The following is an 18,534-nucleotide window of genomic DNA, read 5'->3' as shown; positions in this document are numbered from 1 at the left end:
AATCAATAACTGGCAGATGTAACTCTGCACTGAAAAGAGTTTCAAGTGCTGCTCCAATAACTGCAACAAAATGAGAGGCGACGTAATATGTTTTTCAGAGTTATTGTCGTTTCTTTGTTTGTTTGGAAATGTTCTTGTATACATCAACAGACTCAGGGACGGGTCACACAGGAGAGTGAACAAACATCACGGGGAAGCTGGCATTTGAAAGAGGCCTAATCACAACTAAACTAAATGCCTGAAACTATGAAATGAAATATCAGACGTGTGTGTGTGTGAGGGGGGGGAGCCTCTATATAGTTCTGCATCAGTTACTTTTCAATTACAGCAGCCCAAGCAGAACGAAATTGTTAGTGTCATTTATCGACTGTGGTGCCCTCCATTAGAGTACCAACTGAGAGAAATCCATCCTGTTGTATAACCACCTGGCTGTCTTACAATAACAAAGAGTTCATTTCTGTCAGCTGGCCTTAAGTGTTTTGGGTGTTATACAAGGAACAGATGAGAAGTATACACCAGGAAACGCAGGAAAGCACACAGAGACCAATAAAGTCTAACCAAGCAGGTAATCATCTTGATGGCTTTTCTGAAACAGTTAGAAGACAGAGTGAAATACCAGAGGTGCCTAAATGAATGAGATGACAAATCATAAAAAGTTACAAATATTTTAAATATAAATATTTATTTGAGCAATTTTAAAATTAATAAAAAAAAATTTGTTGCTTTTGAATACCCGAGCACCCGAGCACTTTCTAACAGCACAGTTAAAATCATGTCTATTACTTATGCCTTGATGATCTACCCTGGTGATGTGGACCAGACAAGAGTAGCCGAGCGCAGACAACATCCCCAACCCCCCTATGTGTATATTTTTTTAATACTTTGTGAGGAAAAACTGTCAACCATATCCAAAGTGCAGGACCAAAGAGAAGTAAATAATGTATGCTTTTATTAGATTCTTTGAAGACGATATGTGCTACGCGTTACCCGTTTCAAATGTGGAAGATTTCAGACCTCTGCACAAAACAGATTTTGATAATCAGAAGGTGTATCTGGTTCACAGAACTGAAGAGAATGGCAGCGCAGGCCAGCCGTGCGAAGCACAGATCCTTGCCCTTGCAGGTAAGTTGTCCTCCTAACGGAGGAGATTTTGTCTTTTTTAACGCTTCTTTTCGCCGTCTGACCAAGTAACGCTGATGTGCGCGAAACTCAGGAATGTGTCAAACCAAGTGTTTTCTTTTTCCTTTTTTTGACCCGATCTGTCAGGACGTGATCAGCTGGAATCTGACACCGATAGCAACAACAACGTCCTCGGCTGTGGCTAGCTAGATATGCTAGTTAGATATGCTAAGATAAGTTTGGTATGTAGTCATACCTTGTTGTCGGTGTTTTATATGTTCTTTACACTTACTGCGCCGTGTCTCTTAAGTTACCCCTCTTGTTTGGGTTGGGTAGTATTGGTTGTGTCGCTAAATACGTGGCATGTAACGTTAGCGACTCACAACGGTTGTTTACAACACGAAGCTAACGCTTGCTAGCTTGCTTGGTTTGTATTCGTTCCGTGTTAGCATGCTACTGCCGACGTACAGACGCAAGGCTGTCACCGTATTATAAACATATTTGACAGCCGGTGACTGATCTGTCATTATTTTTGAGGCTCTCAAATGTAGTTGAGATGCCAATCCGGCGGCTTTGGTGGGCTGCAGTCTGCATGTTAGCTTTCTTATCGGCAGATTCGTGCCACAGAGGGGTTGCGGTGCTGCAGTAGTTGCAGACTACATACAGCAACCTGTCAGTAACATGTCAGCATCGCAGCCGTTTCATGTAGGTTTATCGTGCAAATGTGATGAAGTGTGCAGGTGAAATGCTTTTGCTCGTGTTTATTTGGAGTTGTAGAAATGTTTGCTCACGGTCGTTTTCTATGCACGATCTTTAGCTACATCACTAATCCCCGAGTCTGATCTGTCTGAGCTGGGAGATCGGTACAATGTCGCCAGCCCAGGACCATTTGTACCGCAGTCCTCTGACATGCTTACATTCCTACCTCATTTAATGCTAAAGTCGCCTTGATGAGGCAGAATGGAGAGGCTAACCAATACAGATGAGAGCACTTCCGTAGATACTTTGAAAAGCATACTTTGAAAATTCATGCAACTTTTTAGGGACTTTTACGAGTTTATTCTTGCTTCTATTTCCGGGGCTCACAGATACAGTAGAAGAATTTGAAGACAGTATAACACAAAAGAAGATGAAAATTCCCAAGATGTCCACGAAGAATTCAGGAAACTCCATCGAGAACAATTTTGGAGAGGAAAGAATGCCACTCAGGCATAAAAAGGTAGGAAGATCAGAGGTACACTGTGGTTGTTGGGCATTGCAGCAAACATATGTGTCTGCTGCAATGCACACATATTGCATCATTTATACCGTCAATCATGTATAAATGATCTAAATCAAAAGGTGTTTAGACTTGTTTATGTTAGTAGTATCATGATAGTCTATCACACTGGGTCCGTGACATGCATTTGAGTATACTTTACATTAAAACTAATTGCATTAAATGTCATCTTTCAAATAGAAAAATTACTCAAGCTTTGCCTTTTACTGTGTCAGAGAAAACCCAAAAAAGTTAAGTAGTGAAAAAAGGCCACATCAACACTCCAAGTATGGGAGCATGTATAACTTCACATGTAAATTTTTTGCAGCGATGCTCTGATATCTAAATATATCTATCAATGATACGTCACATTTTCATAAACTTGGCTGACACCCCAAATCCCCCACACTATTTTTACCATATGCTGGATTAACACAAATTCAGCACTCTGGACAGCTGCCCTTTCACAGACAAATCCTCTGAGCGGCTCATCAAAGAACTCTGTGACTCCTGTCCTCCCATTTCCTATTGAGATTCGCATGTCAAAACAAACAGTTTGAAGTCTGCCTGTCGTGTCATTTCAGACAGATTTGTGGTTTTACGTAATATTTTTCTTCTGTTTTGAGTGGCGTCAGTCATATATTTAGTCAGAGTCACAGCAAAGGATTTTACACAATACTATCTTGATGCATGCTCAATCGTCTGGGTAAGAAAATCCCAGAAAATAAATTATGTTCTTCTGGATGCAGCGTTTTCAAAGTTGAGACTGAAGAAGTTGATTGGATGATTGATGAAGTGTGTCTCCTAATGGCAACACTATGTCCGGATGAACAGAATCGACTTTGTGGGAATACTTGTACATATGAATAAATATTTTAACAGGCCTAACACCAGAGTTCTCAATGTCCATGACATATTTTTTTAAATATAGGTCAGATTTCATTTTGCCCACCTATGTCGTCTCCAAATTGAGTTCTTACTCTCCTCAGGCCCTGTCACAGGACCATGGACGCCCCCTTTCTAACTCATCCAAAAGCCTAGCGGCGGTAGTGGCTCGCCTAGAGAGAAATGCAGCCAGCTCTTGTATGGAGGGCGAGGAGGACCTGGATGAGGACCGGCTGGCTGAGGTGGGAGAGGATGCAGATGACGAAGATGATGATATGGAGGCAGAGCATCAGCGACATCATCACCAGCAGCAACAGCAGCATTTGGCGGTGGACACGGATTGTGTGCCTGAGGTGGCTGCCGCTGTTGTTCCCAGAGTTCTGTACGAGGAGCTGGTTCACAGCTATAGGCAGCAGGAGGAGGAGATGAGGAGGCTACAGCAGGAGTTGGAGAGAACCCGCAGACAGTTGGTGCAGCAAGCCAAGAAGCTCAAGGAATATGGCAGCTTGCTGACAGAAGTCAAAGAACTGAGGGACTTCAACAGGAGACTGCAAGACGTACTTCTCATGAGACTGGGCAGCGGTGAGAGACCAGTAGCACCCACACACAAGCCAACAAACCAGTTACCAGTACCACAAAGTTGATTAGTGAACTTTAACCTCGTCAGTTGTTAAAGAAAACGTTTATATTTAAAATGAATACATATATAGTAAGGAAACTGACAAGTGAAGTGTTTCTTATACAGAAACATCTGAACAGCAATAAAGTCACAATTTCAGTGGAAGGAGTTTAGCAGCAAGCGTGAGGATAGATATTAAGTTTAGTGTTCACTTTATGTCCACACAGCACAGTAATTTTACCATCTCTCTCCTGACAAGGTCTGGATGACAAATGCAGACAATAATTTTTTTTTTTGCAATTATGTGCAAAAAAAAAAAAAAGTGTAAAGATGAATGTCTGTGAAGGTTCTCAGGTTCTCTCATCCGGGAAGCTTCTTCAGTTCAGAACTAAAGAAGCTTCTTGGATGGTGATGATGATGATGGCTGAGTGTCAGTCAGTTAATCTGCTTAAGAACTGATTCTTTTATAAAACGAGAGTCCTACCTACTTTATAGGTGTCTTTAAGTTTGATTTTTGTTACTGTATATGGGTGCCATAAATGTGCACATTCTATTATTGTCGCTGTTGCTGCTAGATAAGCCCTTTCAATATTAGAGAAAGAACCAGACGATCCTCTTTGAGCAAGAAATTGGTGAGGGCGGGAAGGAAGAACACTCTTTTAACTGGAAGAGAGCTCTGGTTCAGGGAGGGGCAGCTGTCTATTGCGAACAGTTGGATGTGAGGAAAGAGGAAAAGAGAGACGAGGACAAAGCACCGGTGGGAAAACTACGTTTTGATTTCACACAAGGCTTGAACCCCAGTCTGTTGGGTGAGGCTCATGTGACCCATTCATCCAACAGTACCTTGTCCCTCTTTTGCTTCTCCCACCACCCACTAAGTATTTATTATGTCTTTCTCTCACAGTACAAAAGTTCTAAAGTCCAAACAAAGTGATGGTCCTGGACTAATGTTATTTTGATTTAGGAATATTAGACACGCAATTATATCAGATAAGCCTAAAGAAAAGCACTAAGCTTACATTTAAATCAGATACAGTTTGTATAACCCAGTGTCCCATACAGATTGATCATAATTACCATAACAGGACTGGTTTCTGCCAGAATCAGGATAAGATAAAAACTGAAGAAACCTTTGGGGAATGATGTATACATGTGGAGAGAGATTATAATCCAAAGGGATTTTAACAGGTCTATTGCTGAAGTGGTAAATCCAGTACTGGAAATTGAATAAAATGCACTTTGGTTGTGTGATTAAAAGTGGTGTCATTGCAGTGCACAGTGCTGTACATACTCGAGCTCTGCCAGATGCTGGTCTTAACCTCAGACCCCCTGCAGATCTGAACAGAGGCGCCCAGCTACTGGCTAGACCATCTAATGGACAGGCTAAAGATTAAAGCACCCTGGGGTGCTGTCAGGCAGTGGATGGAGTGCGCTGACCGATATTAAAACTCATCAGCTACATTGGAGCTTAGCGTGGCCAGCCACCAAGCCAGCTTAGTTACTGGGCTAAAATAACTGCCTGTCACAAGGCACAGGCAAGCCTGTGCCCAAGGCGCATAGCAAGCAAACAAGCAGGTGGGCACTGCTCCAGCGGTGAAGGCAAAAAACCCCTCACTACTGTAAGAATTCAGGTGCTAGTAGCTGTTTACACCTAGCATTTTTTCCCTCGTTTCTGCTGTATTTTAGCATGTTTTAGTTTCGCCAAGTTGCATTAAGTGAAAACAGAGGTTTGTCGTTGCTTTTATCTCCATAATTGTTAACGTCTCCTTTATCTCCTAGAGCCTATGCATGACAATGGCACCCAGACAATCAAGGCTGAAGTGGTTGAACCTATTGTTGAGGCCCAGGAGACGTGCAGAGAAGAAGCCAACACCAGTTCCAGCTACTCACCCTCACCTAGAACAGTATACACCTGCAACGACGGCAAGGTACGTTTCTCCGAACTAAGAATTGCTGCGTATTTAATTGCATTTCCAGTTTTCCATTTTCGCTCCAACTAGTACACGAAGAAAACTTTTATTATTAATTTGTGTAATTTCTTGTCTGTGCTGTTTCATGGCTGCATAAATCTGTCTTTTCGTGCTGACATTAATTCTTTAAAGCAAAGTGAAAACAAGAGGATCTTGTGCACGAAAATTCAAACTGATGTCATAAAAGTGATTGCAAGGCTGTTAGCATAGTCCAGTTAATTTCATATTTTCTAATGTAGGAAAAAGAATTGTTCTTGAAGTTCACTCAGTAGTCAACAGGCCTGTTTTTTCAATTATGTTTGCATATATTTAAGTGAACTTCTAATTTATAGAGTAGAAAGGGCACTAAAACTCTGACTATGATGGTATCTTAATAACCAATTTTGAGAGCTTCGAATCATTTGGTCCCCTTTCATTTTTCCTTGTGGGTGGCTGTGAACAGTATCCTGATTTTACAGGAAGTGCTGCGTTTCCTCTTAACACCCGTGAATCTGGGAACATGCTGTCATTGTTGATCAGTCCTTTCCCCTAGCTGCCTTACCCTTGCAGGTAAACAAGGTTGAGAAGATTATTATTGTTCCTGCAAGCGCAGCCAGCATCGTCGGTGTTTATTAGCCTGTTAGGGTTCTTTACTGCCCCCACTGCTGTAACTCAACCAGCGTCCTGTCGCTGATGACAGGGGGGGAATTGGTAGTACAAGCTCTGGGGCCTGCAGCCACTTCAAGCGTGAAGAACACTTGCAAATTAGAACTGTCCTACATGAGGGACCCCATATTAATTATTTGCACGAGAGGAATTTAAAGTGACTGACAGGTTAACCCTACTGAGAGTGCGCTGGAAAGGGTGGGGAGGGGTCGTGGAAAAAGAAGAAAAAGAAGAGGCTTTTTCTACCTCGAGGGCAGTAAAAAGCTTGTCTGCTGGCCGGGGGCCTAAAGCACATTAGCTGCACAGGGAAAAGCCTTTTGGATGCTAGCCTAAAGACTTTACGGTGATAAGAGAATAGGGAAGGGAACGAGAGTCACATATGCAGCCCCTCCGGTACAGTAGCTCACCTAGAAGACCAGGGCAGTCTGCCATGGCTGGCAATCAGCTTGAAGTGTTTGGTCCAGGCTTACGCAATGTACAGTGACTGTGTAAAGAGCCACAGCCTAAGTTTGTAATGAAGGTAATCCGTGCTACAAGAAGATAGTGGCCAGAGCTTGTTTACGTATCCTAGAGGGTGAAAGTGACCCTTCTTGGAAAGTTTGATTTAGTCTAAGCGGGAGGTGAAAGCTGAATGTGTCCTGCTATAATTAGCATGTACTCTGTTTGTCTTCACACTACCAGAATTTTACTAGTCTGTACAAAATCGCTGAGATTACACCACAAGACACAAGAAAAAGTAAAGCACAATAACAACAATAAATCCTGACACCGTGCCGGTGACAACATACTGTTTGTTGTATAATGAGCCGTAGATGGAGAAGAAGAAGTTTCCAGTTGTGCTTTTCACAAACCTTTGTTTTACGTCTCTAGGTACACCTTGGTGGTGGGATCTGGGTGGAAGAAGAGAAATGGCACCAGCTGCAGCGGACCCAGGGAGATTCTAAGTTCACAAAGAACCTGGCTGTAATGATCTGGGGCACAGAAACCCTCAAAAACCGCAGTGTCACTGGAGTGGCCACTAAAAAGAAAAAAGATGCCTTGCCTAAACCTCCACTGTCACCCAGCAAGCTGAAGATTGTCAGAGGTAAGACAAACTTTTCCTTTTTCTTTAAAATGTATATTTCAAACGTTTGACAAACCCTTCTTTGGACGAGTTGCAAAAATGTTTTAGTAAAGGTAAATTCTTTAGCCTTAAGGCGAGGCCAAAATGAGCGGCTTTTAATTTGATGTGGTCTGATTACTCACACTCGCTCCTTCCCCAGAGTGTCTCTACGACAGAGTGTCTCAAGAGACAGCCGACAGTGCAGAGATAACGCAGAGATTGTCCAAAGTGAACAAATACATTTGTGAAAAGATAATGGACATCAACAAGTCCATCAAGAATGAGGAGCGGCGGGAGTCCAAGCTGCTCATCAGACAGACAGTCAAGATGGAGAACTTCACCTACGATGGCATATAGTGATCAACTGTCACGCCAGCGCCTTCTGCCCCGCGTGGTCTGCAGGATATTGAGGGGACTTGATATGGGTTGTCGGGGGATGCTGTAACCATTTCAGGAGCGGTCGTATTACTTTGGCACATCGGATTGGTTGTTATTTGAAATGTTAAAACAAAGAGGCCCCTTCGTAAAGAACCATCATCACATTTCTGTGAGCCCGCTTTTCTAATTGGCCAACAGACAGCTTTACCCAGTGGTTAGAAACTGAACATGTGAGCTAGCTTGACATAGGCTGGTGTGAGTGTTTTTATAAGCTTTACAGTGGCATTGGTACAGAGATGCAGATTCTTGAGGTTTGTGCATGTGTGTCAAAAGAGAAATTAGGTGTGATTATTACTTTATTGTTCTGTGTCAGAACATAATTGTTGAGTCCTTGAACTTTTAAAAAGTAAGAGATTATTTCCCTGGGCGAACGAATGATGCTAGTTTGCATTAGAGCTTAGATGCGTGAGAGGTTGACTGTTATGGTGACTACTCAATAACTGCTGGGAGTTGGTGCGGTTGGTACTTACTGCATAGAATGGGACATGAGGGTCTCAAATGCACAAGTCTTAATTAGTAACAGCCATATTTCATTTTGCAGCAGAGATTCTGTTGCTCCTAAAGAGATTAATTATGGGCGTGTGCTCCCACTTAACCGTATAACTTTATTATAAAGACAGCTTACTGAGATTTAATGGGACTCTGTCGAGTCTCTAGAATGCTGTATTTGTTTTTTATGTTTTTTTAATGTTAATCTTTATGAATATTTGCCATCCACGAGGGAGCACAGGAGACGTTTTGATCGGATATCTGTGTGTTACTTTAAGGAAACTTGACTGTTGAGTTGCAGTGGTACAGGCATGTTGAGACCTAGAAAGGCCTTAAATGGATCTGGCAATCACCAGGCACTGATAAGCTCCTGGGTTTTCTAGTATGCTGTGATTGTAAATGTATTGTAAGCTGAAGTCACGACGCTTCATCTGCACTTTGCTGTGAGAATGTACGAGGTGGCCAGGTACTATTTTCTGTGTAGTTCACACCATTAAGTTTGGCTGAGCCGGACCGCTACCCGGATGAAAATCGAGGCACAGCTCTGGTCATCGTCTTGTGGAAGCGGTGTTAGCTACGGGTAAAGCTGTCTGGGATACTATTTTGCTGCTGAAGCTGTCTGGCCCTGCTGAACCCCATAATAACCCCCTCTTGTTTAAGGCACGCCACTGGGGAATTAGAGTAAGGTTGCTCCAGTGACAACTTTCCCTGAGCTATGCCATCAGAACTTTTAAAATTTAGTCTCTTTCTTGTTCTTTCATGTTTTTATTCTCCTCTTCTGTTCTGTGTGTGTGTGTATATCTATGTATACACACACACACTTTCTTTTTTCTTTTTGATCCAAAATGGCTTGGGTGGCAATCTGCAGGCTGGAACTAAACGCTGCAGATTGAAATCTCAACTGTGACCTAGCTGTGGCTAACTGTGAATCTACTGCAGAGCTGCTCATCAAGCCTTTCTCCTCCTCACAGTCTAGATTCTCGTTTGTCTGTTGATTTATTTTTCTGTATCATATCGTCCGTCTCGGTTTTTTGTTATTTCAAAAGTTCAGATCAGCCTTTTCTTAAGCTACTTTATTTCAGTGTACATAAGCAACTCTTTGTTATTATTATTATTATTTTCCACCAAACATTGATATTTCAGTTTGTAGTCTTGTTACAGTTTCAAGCTTCTGGACAAGTTTGGTTTAGCAAATTGATGTTGTAATTCCACGTTACCTATCAATTTCTTGTGTTTCTTTGTACACTTTTTTAATTTTTTTATATGAATTGTTGGCTTTAAGCTTGACGTTGTAATCGAACTTAGATCAGCTGAGTCTACAAACATATGTTTTAAAAAGAAAACAAAAAGTATCCCTCTCTCTTAGCCAAAGCGATCTCTGGAAAATGAGACGAGGCTTTTCTTAACACCCGATTTCAGCCGAGCCTGTACGTTATATTTACTATATCTGTTATTTGGCAAACCTCACTTAGGATCTACCTGATGATCACGCCATAGTATAAAATTCTGTATTGTTAAACCATTGCGCTCCAACGGTTGAGATGCAGTAGTTAGATCAACACAAATCATTTACATTGAATGCACTTTAAATGGGCAAATTCTTCGATCTTAAAGAAATGTTTTTGTGGTATTTGTCCTTTACTTTTATTTTTTTTTAATTAAAAAAAAACAAACAAACAAACATGTCCTCATAGATTAAGGCCTAACAATCATTGTATTATCATGAAGCACCTTAAGACATTTTTTTATGGTTTATTATGGCAAGAATGAGTTTTGGTACATTTTGATTCATTTGTCAGATTTGCCGCTAACATGCTTGATAGACTTTAGGGCTGCCCCACCCCCCACCCCTCCAGGAGTCGGAACATTCTTGGTCGACCTGAAAAGGAAACACTCACTTTACAGGAAGTGTCAGTCACTCATGGAAACTTTTTTTTCTCGCTTTTTTTCACACACAAAATCCAAAGCGTAGGAAGGTGACAGATAAATATTTGTCTGTCAGTCATCAACCTCAAACATTGGTTTTTGTTTCAAATATGCAAGTAGGCGAATGTTGGCCGCTTGGCATGGCCGCCGTCTTTAGACAGCCTGCTTACTGGTGATTGCTGCACAATCAGAATAATTACCTCTTTTGCTGCTGTCTGTAACAGGCAGAACGCTTCGTCCATGAGTTTGTATAATTTTTTTTCTCTGGTATGTAGCACGGTGGTAATGGTGTTACTTACAATGTTCTGTCTCAGCTTTCAAACCACTTTGTCGTGCTTGACAAAACACATTAGAAAATATGTTAAAATATATTTTGGATTAATTAGATCACGGTCACAAAAACTGTTCAGCTAGGAAGATCTTTGGTCAGGGGCAGCCCTAATAGATTTAACAGGTTTCTTTAAAAAAAAACTGCATTTCAGTAAGTTAAATTATCTCAATAGTTTAATCTGCAACTCCGTCATGGTCTCGAAAAGGAACGGTTTAAAAGAAAAAAACTTAGTTAGAAAATTGATAACTACTACTATCTGCAAAATGTGATTCGCCAGTATAAAAACTGACCAATGAAATGTGCAAGCTGACTGGAATATGCGCTTTAAACTGATGCTGGTAATGTATAAATATGACTCCTATAGAGATAATAGTGTATTTTTTACAAATGAGTGGTAATTGTGAGCCAAAGTATTGAATGCTGAGATCGAGCTAAAGACGGGGTTTAGAATCAGCAGGGTTTGCACAAACAAAACAAATTTTTAAAAAATGGCCCCGGCCACAGTAACCGAGCGTAAAGCGCCACCTTATAACGGCGATGTGTTATTGATATACTGTTTGAGGGGGTTCCCTAGAAACGTCCCTTTTTCGGTGCCCTCTGATTTCTCGTTTTGTTTTTCCCTGTACAAAGGTTTATGTGCGCTAGGCTGTGCATTTTAAAAGAAAAGATTTCTGCTGTGCAAAGTACCTTTGCTAAAATTCTAAGACATTGTTGTGTATTGTATTTGTGTTTGTTTCTTTGTTGTTTATGCCAAAATGGGAGGGGTGTGGTTAAAATGATGCTTAAAGAAAGACCATTAATAGAGCTATTACATCATCAAAAATGTTAAGGCCTGTTTCCTGGATGGCCATTAAGCCTAATCCTTTAACTAAAACCACCTTCAAAGGATGAAAGCTGTATGGAAGGACTGTATGTTTTTAACCCAGATTTGGCTTAATCTGTAAAGGCAAGGCCGTTCTTTATCAAATGTACCGAGTCACTTGCAGAAGAGCGGTTTGGGTTTTTAGCAGCATATCAGTAACATACTGTACCGTTTTATTCACAAGCAGAGCCACTAATTTTGGCTTTGCGTCACGACACCAGACCAGTCGGTGCTTTCACCGTTACACTTAAGTAGTGATAGGCAGGAAACGTAACCGTGGCGGCTTTGCGATCGTCTTTTTATGCCACCTTTAGTTCTTTTCTCTCCTGACATTCATGTGGACGATCCTGTCCTCCTCGCTGTTGTTTTGGCTTATGTTGTAAACACCTGTTTAAGCTGCAGAAGGGAAGGAGCTTTGGGTTGCTTTTTGACAGTTTGATTAAGGAAAAAGCGATCTGGTTTTAGCTTCACTGTGCGAAACAAGATAAATGGCTCTGTGCCACTGTTTTCGGAGCTAGGTGTACACGAGACACACGTTTGAGCCACAGATACAGTGTCAGACTTGGTTTAAAATGAGAAAACGGAGAGGAACACATAGTTAGGCCTATATTTTTATTACAGTTATCAGAAAATTTGTATACAATCCACAAACCGGTTCTACTTCATCTAACTTCACCGTCCTACCTCATTGTTACTCTGGTGTTTGTTTGTCAGTGACTGTAAACTATGTGTGTATATTAAAAAAAAAAATCTATAGGAAAAGGTATACCTGGTTACTCTCAACATGTACAGCATATTAAAAACTTGTAAAACACCTCAGTACACAAATATCATTCTTAGGAGGAAATCAGTTTTATTACCTGCTTAAAGATGCTGCTGTAAAGGGGTGTCTGTGTGAGGGGTCGTCTCCGAATATATATCTTCGCTCTTTGCTATGTTGTGCAGTTGATCAGTGGTTGTGTTCTGTCTCTGTATTGCATTCTGAGATTTTTACTGGTTGACGGTGCTACCAGCAAACAGTTCGAAAACTGATCTATCGGACCTCAAATGGTGCTGTTTTTCTATGTTTTTATCGTCATACGGCTATGTTTTATTCAGGTGTGTCAACCGCCACTATCCCCTCAGCTTACTCGAATTCTAAAGCCAAAATATTTCACAAAAATCGATAACCCTGCTTTTACTGTATCAACTATATGCTATCCATCCAAATATTGTAGATAGTGATTATATCCTCAGCTGTGAGTTTCAGAAGTACCTCAGAAGTTGCCGATTTCAAATGGATGCATCTGCTTTTAGCACCTGTTGTCTATCAATTTACATTGTTGCAGTGTATTTTCGGAAATATGCATTTTTACTGATTAGATCAGGTTACACTATAGATAATAGATGATTATTAGCTCACACTCAGATGTCGACGATGTGAAAGTTAGAGGAAGCCACTGTTCACTGGTCGCATGCCACGCAGGAAATCTCAGTCAGACTGGGACGATGGAGTAGAAGAGGTCCTCAGCAAAAAACAAAACCACACGTTAAGTTTGAGTCCATGTTAACCTCAGATTGTGTTCTAGAAGAGGGATGAAATGACAAAATACCCACGTAGAGGAATGTGTCAACTTCTAAAATTTGGACCATGCCAAAAATGCGATCAGGCTATATTCACGAAGACTGTTTTTTGTCGACGTTCCTGACCTCTTGAATAATTATCTGTGATTCCCCTGTTGCATCGCTTTTTCCCTCACCGTCACTTAAATGTAATTTAAATGTTAAAATTATGCATTTAGTGTAAGAAAGTACTAACGATTGACTTACTGTGAGTAATTATACAAAGTGCATTATATTTTCTTTTACCCTGTACCAATGGAATCTTTTCTGCACCAAAGTGTTTTTCTGTTGTTTTGTTTTTGTTTCTTTTATTGAGAGAAAAGGGTTGTGTCCCTTTTCAGTATGTTTCTATGTTCTTACTGATGGTTATTGTTTTCATTTCCAACCGTGCTGGTGAACATGAAATGTGCTGGTACCTCTCTACTGTGGGAAGAGCGTGTGTTCAGATACACAGCAGTCGTTTTCACGGAAGCACTTAAGCCATTCGTTGGACTGTTTTAATAATAGTTCAATTGTAAGCTTTGCTCTGGTCCAGGGTATTGACCCAGGGAGTTTGTGTGTAATTGAATTCCTATGCAGGTGTTGAGTTACTTACCTGGTACCACATCACTGTCGGGTAGAGGGCCAACTGCGGAGATGGAAAACTGGGCCTCGAGATTGAGTTAAAGGGGACAACGGCGACATGACAAATCCATACAGACCTATTAATGACATTTTCATACTTGTATTAAGTGAGCTATACAGGGCTGCTTGGATATCTACCTGTCTGTATTAGGTATAAACGCATTGCAGTGATCATTAGGGAAAGACAGGGTTATTACTGTATGGAGTATTTCCAGTTGGTATGATAATGTGAAAAGAATTTCAAGACTTTTGGAGTTGACACTCCCTCATTATTATAGCCTCCCAGAGGCAACCCTACATTTTCAGAAAATGTTATAAGTATATGCGATAGAGAGTGTACATGTCTTTGCTAAACCGGCCACACCTCTGCTATGCGAGCAAGTCTTTGACGCTTAGCATCCTGTTCTGTGTTTTCTCTTGCTGCATTCAGGAACACCTGTTTAATGTATAGATAAACAGAAATAAAATTGAGACTTTTATTCTATCAGCACAAACCTTGTGTCTGTGGTTTTTTGGGGTTTTTTTTTTTTTTGTTTGTTTGTTTGTTTGGTTGGCTGGGTTTTTGTTTGTTTTGGTTTTTTTTGCTCATCTTCCTTTGGGGGAAACTGTTAGATAAGACTGAAGAAATGCATCCCCATCCTTGTTACAGCCCTTTCTTCATTTTATATTTATTAATTTTTTTATTTTTTGATGTGAAGAGTTTGTTTTTATGCATGCTAGCAGCATCGCTAAACCAGTTTGGTCCATGCACCCACATAAAATCTGGAAAACTGGAAAGCTCCTTGAGAGGCAGGCCACCTAGACCAAGCAAGTTCAAGTATCTTGGGGTGTTATACACAAGCGATGGAAAGGTGGAGCGTGAGCTGGTGAATCATCGGCAGCAATGTGGGCATTATACTGGACTGTTGAGATGGTGATGAGCCAAAAAACCAAAGTTTTCAATTTACCCACTGATTTGGTAAATGGCCTGTATTTGTATAGCGCTTATTTATGTTGCATCCCTCACCTATGGTCATGAAATCTGGGTGGTGACTGAAGGAGTCGGCCGAAATGAGTTTCCTCTGAAGGGTGGTTGGGCTCAAACCTCCGGAGGAATCTTGGAGTAGAGCTGCTGCTCCTGCTCATCAAAAGGAGCTAGTTGAGGTGGTTCAGGCATCTGGTTAAGATCCTTCCTGGGGCGACTACCCTTGTAAGTGTTTTGGGTGAGCCAAGAAACTGCTGGAGAGATATTTCCAGTCTGGCCTGGAAATGCCTCAGAATCCCTCGGCAGGATCTGGAAAGTTTGGTTGGGAAGAAGGATGTGGTGAATACCCTGTGATCCCACTTCGTAGAAGAGAAATGGGGAGATAGATAGATGTACTACAGGGTTGGTCCACCGTTGAACCTCAGAACTGCCTTACTTTTCGTGGCATGGATTCAGTTAGATGCTGGAGGGATTCCTCAGAAGCTTTGGTCCATATTGACATGATCGCAGCCTGTCTACAGATTGGTTGGCGGCACATCCCTAATACGAGTCTCCCGCTCCACTACATGCCAAAGGTGCTCTATTCGATTGAGATCTGGTGACTGAGGAGGCCATATGAGTACAAGTGTCATATTCTCGAAACCAGTTTGAGATGAGCTGAGTTTGTGACATGGTGCTTTATCCTGCTGGAAGCAGATGGGTTCTTCGTTTTAGGTTTTTGGGGGGATTTTTTGCATGCATCTTTCAGAACCTACAGCAAAGAAACTGCAGTGAAACTCCCCTCCTTCTTCTTTTTCTTCTTTCAACTGACCCTTTTAGGGGTCGCTACAATGGATCATCTGCCTCCATCTCTTCCTAGCATACTCCTCTGTCACATCAACCATCTGCATGTCCAATTTAACTACATCCATAAACCTCTGAAATCTTGATGTAGCCACTTTGATGTCACCCATCAATTTTGAGCTTCACAGTTGGAGTTTCAGTGTTGGTATTATGTTTCCAGATAAAAGAAACTCCAATAGAGAAACATGTCAGTCGTAAAGTCACCGCAGTCAAAATTATTGACTGAGCCCAAACCTTTTGGGTTTCAATGGTGGGAAGTTGGAAATTTTAACATGGAAGTCTGTAGGAATTAACTTTCATTTGCAGCCATCCTCTAGCGACGCCTGCAGTTGATGTCACTTCCACATTGGATTCATTTTTCACCTCTGGAAGTTGCCTCTTGACTACCGTGTTGTTCACTGGCACATTTTCAGAGGTTGGAGGTAAACTAAACTGAATCAAGGTTAAAAATTTCCCATATCTTGAGGTGTAAACTTAGTTTGAGTCTTAAAGGTGTTATTTTTACGCTGCAGCAGCACATAATTGATGTCAAAAGAGTTTCTCCATTTTCAAATTGGGGGCTGTGTGTGCGGAGTGATTCTCATAAAACCTGAATGACCCTTAGGCTAATGCAAATTCTTCAGCACACAGAAACCTAACCAACTTTTAATTTAAATGGAAAAAGAGACATTTTTAAATTTAAGTTGGTCATACAATACCAGAGATTTACGTTTGCAACATGTCACCCACGAGTTTAACACAACTAAGACTGAGAGATTTCCAGACCGAGGCGGAGGATGAAAGTGTGATGTGTAGCTTCACAGAGGTGTGTAACCGTTTAAGTTCTTTGTGCCTTTTCACATCTTACCTTACATTAGTTTTCCATCGTCACAGGCTGTGTAATGGACTTCCGTCACCACACAGATCAATCCACTCGCCTGTACGTTTTGCACTTTTATTCTAAGTTTAGTGCGTGTGGGGTTAACGCACAATGTTTTCAATATCATAAACGACATAACAGGGTGATTCAAGCTGCACTGTGCCACATGACATGCCGATGATTGGCAGCTCTGTCTCTAACGTGTCACTTGTACAAACCCTATTGCATTAACAGCTGAGATGTATAGACCGAGATAACACAGAAATGGGGTGTTGACACATCAGACTGATTGTAAGATAGCTCTTTTTTTTTTTTTTTTTTGCAAATGAATCTAAAACGAACATTGTCTCTGAATGTCCTCCTTTTTGTATAGTCCACAATAGAAACTGATGGGAAGAGTGCCTCCTTTCTTTATATACAGACTGCACCTCCTTCATTTCTCCCTGTCCCTCTCTCTTGTCTTGCACACTGAAGCATTTCCATACATTATTGCCTCTGTAAGCAAGTGTGTCACGCGCCCAGGCTTTTCCTACAGCCCAAGAGGACTTCTCAATGTCATTATCGCTAAAGCCTGCCACATGTCTATAATGTATTGCTGCCTTTCTTTATTGGCAGCGTGATGATTCAGTAGTGGTGATGATGGATTAGTGCTGGCTGGGTCGAGCTGGGCTGGGCTGAGTCCGTCCAGACTGGGCTGGGCTCTGCAGCCTGGCTCTCTGTCGCATAAACACCATGTACTCCTCACACACTGCAGTATAGAGGGAGACATATTGTATTTATGTCACACACACAGTCTAATGAATATGGTCATTTCGGTGCTTTTATGGAGCTTCTTGGAACATTGTCTGATTCATCGTGTTCACCTTTTGAATTTAATGCAGACATGGCGCACGCAGCAGCTCTGCATAATAGGTGGCAGTAATGCATTATCTTTATGACATTGTTAGTGTTTTGAATGGGGAAATATAACCGCATTTGCCTCGTGGAAGGGGAAGTTCAGAGTGGGTGCGCCGTGTGCATATGTTACCTCAGAGTAACAAGGTTTGTTTCCACGATCATAAACACGTACACACTGGGTTTAGAGGAAGGACGAATAGTGGCATGTTTTATTGCTGAATATGAAACACAGTCCACAAAGCACATCCACCCAGACTGAACTAGATTTAACGGCACACTGGCCACCAACTAAAAGTCTAAACCCAACGCTCAGGACTTGATTATAGGATTTTGAGTCTCTCCACGCCAGCTTCTTGTTGTTCGCTGTCATGGCGGTTTGGCTTCAGCCGCAGCACGAGAAAATAAATGGACATTAGTCTTAATTTCTTATCGCTTGCAGCAGTATCTGACCATCACCGCTGCTGCTGTAAATCTTTCCTGCGCCGGCAGACAGAAGAAATACATCCCGATCCTTGTTGCAGCTCGTCACAAGCACGATGGAAATTTGAGCACACATGCAGCAGTTAACATTTTCAGTATTGTTGATCAGGCCCTATATTAATTTTGTCCATCACCGACTGATGCGATATATTGACTTTAATTCCCTTTGCACTAAACCGAGTTATTTCGCTTATCCTGCAATATTTTCTCCCCAAAGGCAGGGAAGGTTTTTCTCATTATGGGAAACAATTAACTAAGTAACAAAAGAGTTGAGCTTATGCTTTTCTAATCGATTCTCGTTCGTGCTGTTGTTGTGACTGTAGGTGAAGGAGTTACTTGTGTTTTTCATTTAGAGCAGTTTGGTAGTTTTATCTGTGTACCACCTATTTACACCATGCAGAGTATTTATATATATATATATAGTCAAGTAAAATATGCAAGAGCCTTCATTGCCATCTCTGCTGCTTTGTTCATTTCAAAAGTTATTGCAGGTGTGACATCAACTTGGTACTTTAGCAATTCTGCCTTTGGTCTTTGCACACATTGATGAAGCACCACCCATACCTTCACCCATCTGGGTGTTCATACATTGTCAGTTAGCTGTACGATAAGATACGCTGG

The 18,534-nt window shown here is 41.4% G+C and overlaps 2 protein-coding genes across 5 annotated transcripts in view; both read left to right on the top strand.

Annotated features, from left to right (window-relative positions):
* agbl4 (AGBL carboxypeptidase 4) overlaps positions 1-18,534 on the top strand; it is a 352,436-nt gene that overhangs the window by 271,164 nt on the left and 62,738 nt on the right. The gene's annotated exons all lie outside the window — the stretch shown is intronic.
* On the top strand, positions 836-14,379 carry bend5 (BEN domain containing 5). Of its 3 annotated transcripts, XM_086281556.1 has the most exons (7): positions 850-940; positions 1,064-1,122; positions 2,208-2,338; positions 3,367-3,844; positions 5,661-5,809; positions 7,367-7,580; positions 7,759-14,379. In XM_086281556.1, the coding sequence occupies exons 3-7, from the start codon at positions 2,249-2,251 to the stop codon at positions 7,953-7,955; spliced, it is 1,128 nt and encodes a 375-aa protein (XP_086137682.1). In that variant the 5' UTR covers positions 850-940; positions 1,064-1,122; positions 2,208-2,248; the 3' UTR covers positions 7,956-14,379. The 3 variants fall into 3 exon arrangements, with proteins under 3 accessions (XP_086137681.1, XP_086137682.1, XP_086137683.1); XM_086281555.1 differs by having other exon boundaries at positions 836-1,122; XM_086281557.1 differs by lacking the exons at positions 850-940; positions 1,064-1,122 and adding an exon at positions 1,162-1,361.

The sequence above is a fragment of the Aulonocara sp. 'chitande type north' Nkhata Bay genome, linkage group LG23 (genome assembly GCF_057382095.1).
Source record: "Aulonocara sp. 'chitande type north' Nkhata Bay isolate Kocher_YH1m ecotype deep benthic linkage group LG23, A_spYH_male_GT1.1, whole genome shotgun sequence".
In the NCBI taxonomy this organism is placed as follows: domain Eukaryota; kingdom Metazoa; phylum Chordata; class Actinopteri; order Cichliformes; family Cichlidae; genus Aulonocara; species Aulonocara sp. 'chitande type north' Nkhata Bay.
The sequence above is the reverse complement of the archived record's forward strand: the minus strand, read 5'-3'. Positions and strand labels throughout refer to the sequence as shown.